Below are 13,426 nucleotides of genomic sequence, written 5' to 3'. Positions count from 1 at the left end.
CATAAAATCAAATTGTATTATGCAATAACTGTTAGTAATTGTATTTATCCAATGGTTGTCAAAAGCAAGTAGTCAAAATTTGAGAATATACAATAAGCTATCCCTACACTTAGGAGGGTAAAGAAAGATCGATACATTGCCTATTTTAAAACACCAATAACTCTCAATAACATAATTCAATAGGTATGTGTTGCGTAATATAAAGTGACTTTAAGAAACTGGATTTCAACAAAGGTCAAGAACACCACCACCTCTCATTATCTATACATTGCTTTTCTAAAGAAAACTGACATGAGCTATCACTAGTTAAATACTTCATAATAGCAGCACAACTCATTAAAGTAACAAGGATGCCAAGTCATCACAAAATATCTCAAGGTTTAAAACACTTAGTGGTAAACAAATTGATATAGAGAAGTAGACAAGTTTGGAGACAAGAATTGACAAATTAAAACTCAAATACTGAAGAGGTCAGTTACGTAATGAGCTTCAACAGAGTTAAAAAATAGTTTGTTATGGTGAAGGTTCAAAGGGTGTCAAATATAGAAAAATATTTCTGTGGGAACATAATATATAATTACTTCCATTTGTTCTATTAAAATAAAAGAATTAAACAGTGATCTGTCATAATAGTATATTAATAGAAAAGTACTTAATGTGGCGTAAAATAGCCATGTAATCTAAATACAAAAGAAGCCCTTTTCCTTTCAGATAGGTTCCCTCAGCTCATCAAGGCAATCTTCGCAACACATCTGTTCTAACTCAGTTCAAGGTTTCTCATTAAGAATGACAACTTTGTTCCAGACGCAAGATAAATCCATATCAACAGCACCCGTTATGTTCTGTCTAAATTGAATTACTAATTGCAAATTTAAATCAGCAATGTTCGCATGAGAGTCGCATAGATTGTTTTTAAATTGAGGGCAGGCAGTTCAAATGAAAGATGGCAGGTCATGATTTTTTAATCACTTCTGCTTTTTAATTTCAACCTGTGTTCAATAGCAGAGTTAACTAAATAGTGCTGAGGTAAAAGACATGACTGGGGTCTACAGCACCAGCATTAAAAGACAAAGGATACCTTTATTAAGCTAGTTTAATAGGAGATCACTATTGATATGAATAAACTCACCATTTTAGATCACCATATCACAACACCACAGAGTACTTGAACACCACAGTGCCTCCAAATAAGTGATTAACGAATAACCAAAAATACTTTGAGCACTAAGAAACGTGCTGAGCATATAAGTAGCAGGTGATTCACAATGTAATGCCCTATGATCAGTATTAAATGGACAGCCACTTTCTTTCTCTGTGTTCCAGCAGCTGATGTTGTAGGCGTTTGTAGAATTATGCTTCCCTTGAGGATGATGGGCAGCATGGAGGAGGCCAACAAAAAGGGAGTGGAAAAAACAAGAAAAGGAGAAGTATCCTCAGGAAGAGATGTTTTAAATAAAAATCCATTAGTATTTGCTTGTATATGCACCAATCTCACCAAGCATTACAAACAAAACCTTGATTTGAATACAATCAAGCTGGTTGATGACATGAATAAAAAAGTTGTGGCTTGTTTTAAACCTTCATGTTGCAAAGAACTCTAAAAAGAAAGAATCAAAATGCAGGAATCCAATGCAGAAGCAAATACCATGGAAGCTGTCTTATGGCATCTGTGGAGTAAACAAGTGCTAATAGGCAGAATTTTCCTTGCCCGCCCTGGAGCTTTTAAAAGGGTTGGTGGGAGAACTTCAGTGGGAGGAAAGAACTTAGTTTTCTGATGGCATTATGTTTTGCCATAATGTTCTCAGAACCTTTCAGGTGGTTTAGTTTTCCAAATCTTCATGGTCAGGAACCTGTTGTGCACTCATTAACATGCCATAAATACTCAAACTCTGGAGCCCGCTCACAGGCACAATCCTGTTAGCTAAAAGCAAGAATGTTCACGACAACAACCATATGGAGGTGTATCTGGCAGAAAAAATTCCTTCCTCCAAGCTCTGGAAATACAAACTTCTGTTACTTGACTCAGTCATCAGTTTGCACAAACACTGACAGTATTAGAGGTGAAATTTTCCCATGTTATTCAGCTCAAGAAGTCTGGCTTGTTAGATGCTTAGAGATAAAGGGGTAAAGCATAACTAGAACCAACAAGCCTACACAATGGAGACAGCACATTGGCTGATGCCAGCAAATCTGACTGGACAGACAAATGGGGCTGAGCTCAAAAGGTCAGCTTTTGTGATTGTTCGCTGTGATTGTCCCATAAAAGCCCAATGACGTGATGGTACATAAGCTGCTGAGTGTTGTAGTTCCTTTTAAGCATGAGCTCTGGGAGATCTATGAGAAGCAGTACTACCGAGGTGCCAGAAATACTACACCGATAGTTGCAATTATGTGATAAACATTGACTGCACATGGTATCTGATGGAGATGCTTGGTAATAAATCTCCTGTGAGACAGTTGTTATGACCATGTGAGGAGTCACAGCTCCCCATCTTACAAATCCCTCGGTCTGCAGCATCAATTTTTTGAAACCCATGTCCATCATACTTCAATTAAACCTAATCAAATCTAAGAAATGAAGGAGAATCTATTCAAAGGGTTTTTTTTGAGGGGAACAAATGTTACATAAAAAGTGCAACACACAGAAACACTGATAATGAGCTTACAAAGAAAAGGGTAGAATAGGGGCAAAATAAGGGGTTATCTGCAATAGACTGTTGTATTTTATTTTAAAAGCGAGTCTTTGAATAGTGAGAATGAGAAGTCCAGAGTCCACCTGTTTAGCTGTTGGGTTTTTCCCTCCGTAAATGGCAAATTACAAATGTCGTGAGTTCTCAGTAAATCATTGCTCATATTTCAGACTGAGAGGGAGAGAGCAAGCCTTCCAATTTTTGTTCACAAATTCATGTTTTGTTGTCTCTCTTTCACTGTTCAGATGCAGCTGTTGATAAAATTGTCCATTTGTATATTCCCAAGTCTGCTCATTGCTTTTCCAAGCTGAATATTCTGCAGACAACTTTTCAGCTCGAGATGTAACTTCCAGAAAGGTGTGTATCAGCTAAGGAATACAGATCTGAGTTCCAGTGGTCTTTCAGAGGGATATTAATTTTGGCTCAAAACAATCCATTTTATTGTTGGGTCCATGAGCTTAGATGACCGCAGCAGCTTTATTAGTTCTAGAAGATCATACAAAACAGAAACAGGGGTTGGCTGTTTGGCCCCTTGAGCTTGCTCTGGCATTCAATAACATCATGGCTGATCTGACATTATTCGCATCCACTTTCCTCTCCTTTCCTCGAAACCCTTGATTCCTCTACTGATCAAGAATTTATCTACCCCAGCCTTAAAAATACACAAGGACTCCGCCCCTGCAGCTCTGTGGCAAGGAGTTCCAAAGGGTCAAAACCCTCAGGGAAGAAATTCCTCATCATCGCCATCTTCAATTGACACCCCTTTATTCTGAAACTATGCCCTTTGGTCACAAGACCATAAGAGCAGAAATTCAGCCATTCAGCCCATGGAGTCTGCGCTGCCATTCAATCATGGCTGATAGGTTTTTCAACCCCATTTTCCCGCTTTCTCCCTGTACCCTTTGATCCCCTTAGCAATCAACAATATACCTATCTCAATTTTAAATATACTTAATGACCTGTCCTCCACAGTCCTCTGTGGCAATAGTTTCCACAGAGTCACCACTCTCTGGCTAAAGAGATTTCTCCTTATCTCTGTTCTAAAGGGTCTTCCCTTTACTCGAAGGCTGTGCCCTCAGGTCTTCGTCACCCCTGCTCATGGAAACATCTTCCCAACATCCACGCTGTCCAGGTTATTCAGTATTCTGTAAGTTTCAATCAGATCTCTCCAACCCCCCTCATCCTTCTAAACTCCATTAAGTACAGTCCCAGAGTTCTCAAATGTTCCACATGTTAAGCCTCTTGGGATCATTCTCGTGACCTGCTCTAGGGCCAATACATTTGAGGTATGGGGCCCAATATTACTCACAATATTCTGGCATGGGCAGCATCCTCTCAGCATTTACCCTTATGAATCCTCTAAGATTCAATGAGATCACCTCTCATTCTTCTAAACTCATTAAGTAGAGTTCCAACCTGTTTAGCCTTTGCTCATAAGACAATCCATCCACGCCAGCAATTATCCCAGCAAACCTTCTCTGAACTGTCACTGATGAAATGATATACTTCCTTAAATAAGGGAATCAATGCTGTTCACAATACTCCAGATGTGGTCTCACCTTGTACAGCTGCATTAAGACTTCCCTACTCCAACCCGTTTGAAGTAAGGGCCAACATTCCATTAAGCTTCCTGATAACTTGCTGCATCAGAGTGCTATCTTTTTGTGTTTCATGCACAAGCACCCACAAGTCCTCTTGTGTTGCAGCTTTCTCAATTTAAGTAATATTTTGTTCTTTTGTTCCCTCTTCCAAAATAAACGTTGCATTTTCCCACGTTATATTCCATTTGTCAACTTTTTGCCCACTTACATAGCATATCAATATTTCTGTAAATTACATTCTTCTCAACTTTCTACCTATTTTTGTGTTGCCTGCAAATTTGGCTAGAGTAACATTAATTTCCTTCCTCAAAGTCAATAAAAATTTATTGCAAACAGTGGCGGTCCGAGCACTGATCCCTGCAGTGGTCATTGGGTTTCCAACCTGAAAAAGAACCCATTATCCCCACTCGCTGTTTCTTGCCCATGAGCCAATTCTCTATTCATGCCAATACCATAGGGTCTTATTATATGACTTAATTTTTTGTGTGGTACCTTGTCAGATGTCTTTTGGATGTCCAAATGTGGCAAATCTACTGATTCCCCTCGGGCTAAAGGTTCCCCTCAACCTTCCCCAACTTTTCGAGAAGGTTGAGGCTTCTTGAAAAACTCTAATAAAGACACAATTTCCCTTTCATGAAGCCAGGCTAATTCTACTTGATTAAATTATAATTTTCCAAATGTTCTACTCGTACTTCCTTAATAAATGATTCTAAAAATTTTCCAGATGTTAGGTTAATTGGTCTATAGTTACCCATTAATTGGCCTCCTCTTTTTGAATAGGGGTATCACACTAGCGGTTTTCTAAATTGGAGAAGGTTCAGAAAAGATTCACCAGGATGTTGCCAGGACTGGAGATTTCGAGTCATAAGGAGTGGCTGGAACCTATTTTTCCAGGTGAAAACAGCAAAAGGAGCATGCCGCCACACCAACCGCCTACCCACGGGCTCTTCACAGCTAGCAGTGAGCTAATTTCACCAAGCACCATCTTTGACTTCTACGATGAGAATGCTCGACATCCAGTTTGTTTGGCACATTTGCTAACTTAGGAAGTTGAATATAAATTTGGTGAACTGAGTGTTACTAAACAAATTAACAAGCTATAGCCCCTCAATCATCAATTCATTGCTGAATAGTGAGAAACTCTCCATGCCACCAGACATATGCATAAAAAATGCAGCAAATTGCTTCAGCCATCAAAATAGGTTTTAGGAACAGAACTAGGCCATTTGGCCCATTGAGTCTGCTTCACCATTCAATCATGGCTGTGGTGTTTATCAGACCCCTTCTCTTGCCTTCCCCCTGCAACTTTCAATCCCCTCACTAATCAAGAACTTTAGATACACAAAGAACAGTCCAGCAAAAGAATGGGCCCTCTTGACCACCAATACTGTGCCAACACATGATGCCTTTCTAAACTAAAAATCTTTTGCTGCTCTGCTGTCTGTACCCCTATTATCTCTGCCTATTTATATATCAGTCATAATGCCTCTTAAACATTGCCATTGTCCCCCTCCATGGGCAGCACATTCCACACACCTACCACAGTCTGTAAAAACACCTGCCTCTCACATGTCTTCTAAACTTACCCTGCTTTTTCTTAAACGTACATCCCCAAGTAATTGACATTTCTACCCTGGGACAAGACTCTGACTAGATTAGAGTGGTGTTGGAAAAGCACAGTAGGTCAGACAACATCCGAGGAGCAGGAAAATCAACGTTTTTCTTCATCAGGCTTTTGCCCCAAACGTCGATTTTCCTGCTCCTCGGATGCTGCCCGACCTGCTGTGCTTTTCCAGCACCACTCTAATCTCGACTCGGATTTCCAGCATCTGCAGTCCTCACTTTTGCCTAAAAGACTCTGACTCTCACAATTTTGTAAACTTCCAACAGGTCACCACTCAGTCTTTGATGTTCAAGTGAAAACAAACCAAGTTTGTCCTTTCTCTCCTCACAGCTAATATACCCTCCAAACCAAGCAACATCCTGCTAAACCATTTCTATACCTTGTCTAAAGCCTCTACATCAGTCTGGTTATCTGGTGACCAGAAGTGTACACAATATTCCAAATGCGACCTTACTAAAGTTTTATACAACTGCAACATGACTCACCAATTTTTATACAATATTCCCTAACCGATGAAGGCAAACATATCATCTGACTTCTTGAACACCTCATTCACTGTGCTGCTCCTTTCAGGCACTGTGGACCTTTACATGTTGATCCCTTTGTATGCTATTACAGGTTCTACCATTTAATTTAGTCTTCCCACCTGCATTAAATCTATTTGCAAGGGGAACACTCAGTGGTCCATATAGGTACCAATGATGTTGGTGGGTCAAGGAGAGGGGTTCTGTACAGGCAGTATCAGAAATAAATACTCAAAAAGATAGTCATCTCTGAATTATGGCAAGGTTTACAATAATGAATACTTGTCTTATAGATTGGTGTGGGAGAAATGGACACTAGTCCTTGGGACACTGGCACCAATGTTAGGGAAAATGAGAACCATATGTTGGGATGAAGCTACACCTGAACCATGCTATAGCTGGTGTTCTAGTAGTATACTGCATAAGTAGCAAATGAAAGAAGCTTTTAAACCAAATACTGAGGGTTGGGGTTAAATTTAGGAAGATGTGGTAAAGCAGAGCACAGCGACACAGCAAGAGAGATAACGTTTAAAAACTGACAGGTTTGTGCTTTCTACCCTACCCTAAGATTAAATCAACAGGTAAGGCTAAAGGTTACAAAAATAATTGAAGGAAAAAGCTGAAGGGTCTATGGCCGAAAGCATGCAGCAGTGAAAACAACAGATGACTGATCATGAAAGAATAAATACAATCTAATATCATCGCACAGACTTGGCTGCAGAGTGACATAATTTGATAGGGGATCTGAATATTGAAGGAAACAAGATATTGAGGTAGGCTACAAAACTAGGACAATGTGGAGAGTTGGCTCTATTAATAAGTAATCGTATCAGCACAATACAGAAGGATGAACAAAGTTCAGGACATCATATTTAGGGAGAAATGAGATATGATAAAGATAAGAAATCAGTTGTGAGATGTGCTCACAGGCCCACTAATAGTAATTATACAGCAATGGGAGCTTATCAAATGGACACAAAAAGGTCACAAAGGTGTACCGATATGTTAAATGGATGATCAAGAATGACTTTATTGAAACAAGCAAAATCTTGACAGGTCTTTAGAGAGGTGGATGTGGATAAGATATTTGAATTGAAATGGATAATTTATTGTCACTTGCATTTTACAGTGTAAAATACAGTAAAATACAGAGAGAACCTTCAATTGTCATCACAATCCAGTGTTATTTTGAATAGTTTAAGAGTGAAAAAGGACAGTCCATCATTTTCTACTGCCTCCGCTGTGTGGCCTGAGCCAGCTTACCAACAACATTTGTACCTCCACCGCCTGCACTGGAACCACCAATGTAGGAGTTTCCACGATTTAGGTGCCACCTCTCTGCCATTGGGCCCATCTTGCCAACACTGATGCTGGGTCTTGTGTTGAACCCACTCTCCCCCAACAATCAGGAGTCTCCAGCTCTGCTGCCTGCTGCCTACACCTCACCAACAACCAGGAGACCAGGCCTATCGCAACCAGGAGCTGCCACGTCAATAATCAGGAGTTCCGATTCTGGGCCTGTCACGACCACAACCAGGAGTCCGTGGCTCCGCTGTTGCCTCACTGATAAACAGGAGCCCCTGGCTCAGGTCCTACCACAATCAGCAACTGCTGCAGCTGCCTCGGCGATGACCAGAGTTCCTGCTCCGGGCCTGCCGTGACTGTAACCAGAAGCGTACTGGCTCCGCTGCCGCCTTGTCAATGCCAGGAATCCCTGCTCTGGGCCGACTGCAACCAGAGGTCCCACTCCAACCGCCCTTCTCCAAATGTCACCTTGATGGTGCCACCATCTTGAATTGTCCGCTGCTGCCACCTCCAATTGCTGGAAGAGCTTTGCTGACGCTGGTCCCGAATGCTGAGCTACATCCTTGCTGCTGCGGCCTCCAAACACCGGGAGGAATCACGTCCACCCCCACTGCCTGTTGGGAGCTTGCTGCCATTCTGCACTTGGCCTGCTTTCACTGCCACCCTAATGCCACTGATTAAACTGTCACAAAAGGCTTTAAAGAAAATGAACAAAAAAAGGAAAAGTAAAGAAAGCATTTGGGAGCAGATGAGCACCTGGCACTAGAGCCTGCATGCAGCCCTGCTATTCTGTTGCTACTCTGTTGCCATATGGGAACTACGATTCTGTTTCAAAATAAGGGGTCTAAGTTTTGAAAATCTACAGAACACTGTTCGTCAAAACGTAGTGGAAGCAGAGTCTTTGAATTTTTTTTAAAAGGCAAAGATGGACTGATTCTTAATATGCCAGGAGGTGAGAGCTTATTGGAATAGGCAGGAATGTGGAGCAATCAATCGGGGAAGCCATGATTTATTGAATGGCGGAGCAAATTTGAGCAGCAGAATGGTCTCCTTCAGCTCCTATTAAGTGAGTTTGTCATCGCAGACGTTATTGGCCTTCTGTATAGTTCCAGGTCTTGCATCAGACTGTTTATTTTCAGTTTATTTTGATGAGTGGCATTAGGGTGGCAGTTTACTTGCATGGTCATCTATCAAAAAGAATCTAAACCATGAATCATATGGAAATTCATGAAAAACCACAGGCCAACTTTGAACCCACCTTCACCAACTGTATAACGACCAACTTTAAATAAAGCTTTAAAAGACAATACTGTTTGAAAGCTATTGGCACTACTTTCTTCTCCATCTCCCTCTTTTCATACAGTAATATACATTATCACGATATCAGCAGGTCTTTCCAGTGTCACTTTGTGGCTGGTCTACATTAAATTATCCATTGAGAAGACATTAACTGTCTTGAGTCAGGGGTCTGTTATTATGAAAGACTACAGCAGAGATCCAATAAATCTTATGGTGTCTAAGGTCACCATAAAACAAGTCATTTGACTTTAAAGAGAAATGGGGCTCATGTGACTGCTGAGTAAATGTACATCTGCATAGAATCCCCACAGTACAGATAGAGCCATTCAGCCAGTCAAGTCTACATAGACCCTCTGAAGAGCACCCACACAGATCGACATCCCACAGCCCCTGTAACTCCACATTTATCGTCTGGCAATCCACCTAGCGTGCCCATCCCCAAATACTATGGGGCAATTTTCCATTGCCAATCCATCTAACCTGCACTTTGGACTGTGGGAGGAAACCGGAGCACTGTTCAGAAACCCCATGCAGACAAGGGGAGAATGTGCAAACTCCACATAGATAAAGAGTCACCCAAGGCTGGAACTGAACCAGTGTCCCTGGCGCCAAGAGGCAGCAATGCTAACCACTGTCCCGCCCCAATTTTGTGCAACTAAGTATGGACCTAAGTTGGTATTAGAATGAATCCCTTTGCGAATGATCCTTGCTGCAATACTCTGAACAAGTAGAATTCATATTGTCTTCATCCCAAGGATTGTGGTATTGAACAGACAGTAAACGAGGTCTTAGTCTTCATCACTATATTTTCAGTGGAACTTACTGAAAGATATTACAAGAATTAAGTACAGGACTAGTTTAACATCGGTGCCTTCAATAGTCAAGTTCCTTTCTAAAATATACTGTCTAGAACTCAAAATTAAAAATGGTGCATCCAAAGTACTATTAGTAAAATTGTATTCAATAACAATTCACCACCTTCAAGAGGCTATTGAGAGAAATTAGGAAAAAAGGAAAAGCATATTCTCAATTTGTAATGTTACCATTTGTCAGTCAGATTCCTAGTTTAGGTCTGTATGACTTATGATGGCTTGATAATATACCTGGACATAATAGGCTTACTATAGAAATTTGAAAATTAGGACAAAAATCATTGTGGATTTAAAGTTAGATTTCAGCATATTTGCTCCAAATATTTCTTTTCAAACAAGCATAGTGATAGAGCCACATACATGGAATTTTAACAATACCTCGGTCAAATCTGCAGTCAAAACAGTGTTTCTACAACCACAAAGCAAAGTACAGAATTTCTATAAAGCATTCATTATATTTTCAACAAAGCAAAGGATCATTAAATATCTTTGTATGAAATATGACCAATGTTTTGCATTTTTCCATTTTTACTGTTTTGTTTACATTCCTATAAAAGAATACCACTACTAATTGGATGCAAAAAATTAGCAGATAGGAAACTTGTTAAGTAGCTGCTATTCAGAGAACAGTCATGCAAATAAAATTTTGTCATTAGCTTCGACACATTGTGCAAAAGCTGACAGATGAAGCAACAGAAAAATATAGGTGTTGATACTGACCCAGCAACTGTCAGACACTGAAGTTCAGCAGCAATTCGCACTGGATGGCTCGTGGGAATTAGATGTTTAAGTGCAAACTTCTCTACCATTCCTGACTTCAACTGAGCAGTAGCCAAATACACAGAACTGAATGTACCTGAGAAAAGTTAGAAATAATAAATCTTAAACAGCAAAAACAACTTTTTCTGAAATAACCAAGAGTTTGTCAAATTTTGCAGCCAGGTACCTACATATGAAACATGTAAACAAAATACAAAAAGAAATATATATAGAATCTCTAGAAGCAATGAGTCACATATTTTGCATGCCATTAAAAAACTCAAGAGATTTTAAACTGTACAGTTTACAATGCTTGGCGCCAAACTAACTGGTTGTGTCCCAGCTTCCAAAAATATGTACAGCAAAAGCAGGTGGATTTTGATAAAAGCAGTCAATTTGACTGTGCGTTAGTGCACATCATACCACGAAGCCTACATTAAAAAGATATTTGGAACACTACTCCAATACCAGAAATCTAATATCAAGCAGTGGGGCAAGACGATTCATTTTTCTTTTAGTTATCAATGCTGGTCCCTTTTGGTTTATAAACATAAAAATCATATAGAAGAAAATGGGGGCAGAAAGGTGATGATAAGTAAGCCAATGACATGAAGATTGGCCTGGTTGTTGTCAGTGAAAAGGTTTTCAATGACTGAAGGGTATATATAAGTTGGTAAGAATAGGTAGATCAGTGTCAGATGAATTTGATCCTGGTAGCTTTAGCGGAAGGCAGTACTCTATGAATTACAGGAGACTAGAAAGGTCAGAGAAACAGAGAGATTGTCCACAGATCCCTGAAGGTGGCAGGTTAATAAAGAGAGTTAAGGTGGCAGGAAGACCACTTGCCCTTATTTGCTGTGGCATGGTAAGAGCAGGAAGATTACACTGGAGCTGCACTGAACGTTGGTTAGGCCACAGCTGGAGTACTATGTGCAGTCCTGGTCACCAATATGTATGTGATTGCACTGGAGGATATGCAGAAGAGATTCACTTGGATGTTGCTTGGGATGGAGCAGTTTAACAATGAAGAGAGGCTGGAGAAGCTTCAGTTGTTTTCTTTGGAGCAAAGAAGGCTGAAAAGGGACCTGATCGAGAGGTGTATGATTAAGAGGCATGAACAGTGTGGATAGAGAGCACTGTTCTGGTTAATTGTAGGGACAATATCAAGGGGGCATACGTTTAAGGTAAAAGGAACGAGGGAAATCTAGCTTTTGGATCCAGAACTGGCTCAAAGCTAGAAGACAGAGGGTGATGGTGGAGGGTTGTTTTTCAGATTGGAGACGTGTGACCAGTGGAGTGCCACAAGGATCGGTGCTGGGTCCACTACTTGTTGTCAGGTATACAAATGATTTGGATGTGAGCCTAAGAGATATAGTTAGTAAGTTTGCAGATGACACCAAAATTGGAGGTGTAAGGGACAGCGAAGAAATTTACCTTGGATTACAACGGGATCTTGGTCAGATGAGCCAAATGGGCTGAGGAATTGTAGATGGAGTTTAATTTAGATAAATGCGAGGTGCTGCATTTTTGAAAAGCAAATCAGAGCAGGACATACACACTTAATGATAAGGTCATGGGGAATGTTACTGAACAAAGAGACTTTGGAGTGCAGGTTCATAGCTCCTTGAAAGTGGAGTCGCAGGTAGATAGGATAGTGAAGGCGGCGTTTGGTATGCTTTCATTTATTGGTCAGAGTATTGAGTACAGGAGTTGGGAGATCATGTTATGGTTGTACAGGACATCGGTTAGACCACTTTTGGAATATTGCATGCAATTCTGGTCTCCTTCCTATAAGAAGGATGTTATGAAACTTGCAAGGGTTCAGAAAAGATTTACAAGGATGTAGCCAGGGTTGGAGGATTTGAGCTATAGGGAAAAGCTGAATAACCTGGGGCTGCTTTCCCTGGAGTGTCGGAGGCTGAAGGGTGACCTTATAGAGGTTTACAAAATCATGAGGGGCATGGACAGGATAAATAGACAGTCTTTTCCATGGGGTGGGGGAGTCCAGAACGCGAGGGCATAGGTTTAGGGTGAGAGGGGAAAGACATAAAAGGGACCCATGAGGCAACTTTTTCACGCAGAGGGTGGTACGTTTATGGAATGAGCTGCCAGAGGAAGTGGCGGAGGATAGTACATTTAAGAGGCATCTGGATGGGTATATAAATAGGAAGGGTTGAGAGGGATATGGGCCGAGTGCTGGCAGGTAGGACTAGATTGGGTTGGGATATCTGGTCGGCATGGATGGGTTGGACCGAAGGGTATGTTTTCATGCTGTACATCTCTATTATTCTATGTATGGAATCTGTTTTCATCCAAAGGATGGTGGGGAATCTGGAATACATTACTTAAGAGGGTAGTTGAGGTGGGAAGCCTCACAACCTTTAAAATATACTTGGATGAGCTATTTAAATGTTACAACATCAAAGGCTATGGGCCAAATGCTGACGAGTGGGACTAGGGTGGATTTAGAGTAGTATTTTTTGGGTTGGTGCAGACTTGGATTGTCTGAAGGGCTCCTTTTTTACTGTATGATTCTGATAAAACTCTCACTATTGACTGATGGCATTAGAAGGTAAAAACAATGACTGCAGATGCTGGAAACCAGATTCTGGATTAGTGGTGCTGGAAGAGCACAGCGATTCAGGCAGCATCCAAGGACAGGCAAAATCGACGTTTCGGGCAAAAGCCCTTCATCAGGAATAAAGGCAGAGAACCTGAAGCGTGGAGAGAGAAGCTAGAGGAGGGTGGGGGG

At 40.8% G+C, this 13,426-nt stretch overlaps 1 protein-coding gene across 4 annotated transcripts in view; it reads right to left on the bottom strand.

Moving 5' to 3' along the window:
- The window catches only part of cdc7 (cell division cycle 7 homolog (S. cerevisiae)), a 98,502-nt gene that overhangs the window by 42,187 nt on the left and 42,889 nt on the right, over positions 1–13,426 (bottom strand). For all 4 annotated transcript variants that reach the window (XM_043698773.1, XM_043698774.1, XM_043698776.1 and 1 more), the window contains one exon: positions 10,636–10,771. In XM_043698773.1, the coding sequence (XP_043554708.1) occupies positions 10,636–10,771 (136 nt within the window). The remainder of the gene's footprint in view (positions 1–10,635; positions 10,772–13,426) is intronic.

Source organism: Chiloscyllium plagiosum, chromosome 11 (assembly GCF_004010195.1).
Source record: "Chiloscyllium plagiosum isolate BGI_BamShark_2017 chromosome 11, ASM401019v2, whole genome shotgun sequence".
Taxonomy (NCBI): Eukaryota; Metazoa; Chordata; class Chondrichthyes; order Orectolobiformes; family Hemiscylliidae; genus Chiloscyllium; species Chiloscyllium plagiosum.
The sequence above is the reverse complement of the archived record's forward strand: the minus strand, read 5'-3'. Positions and strand labels throughout refer to the sequence as shown.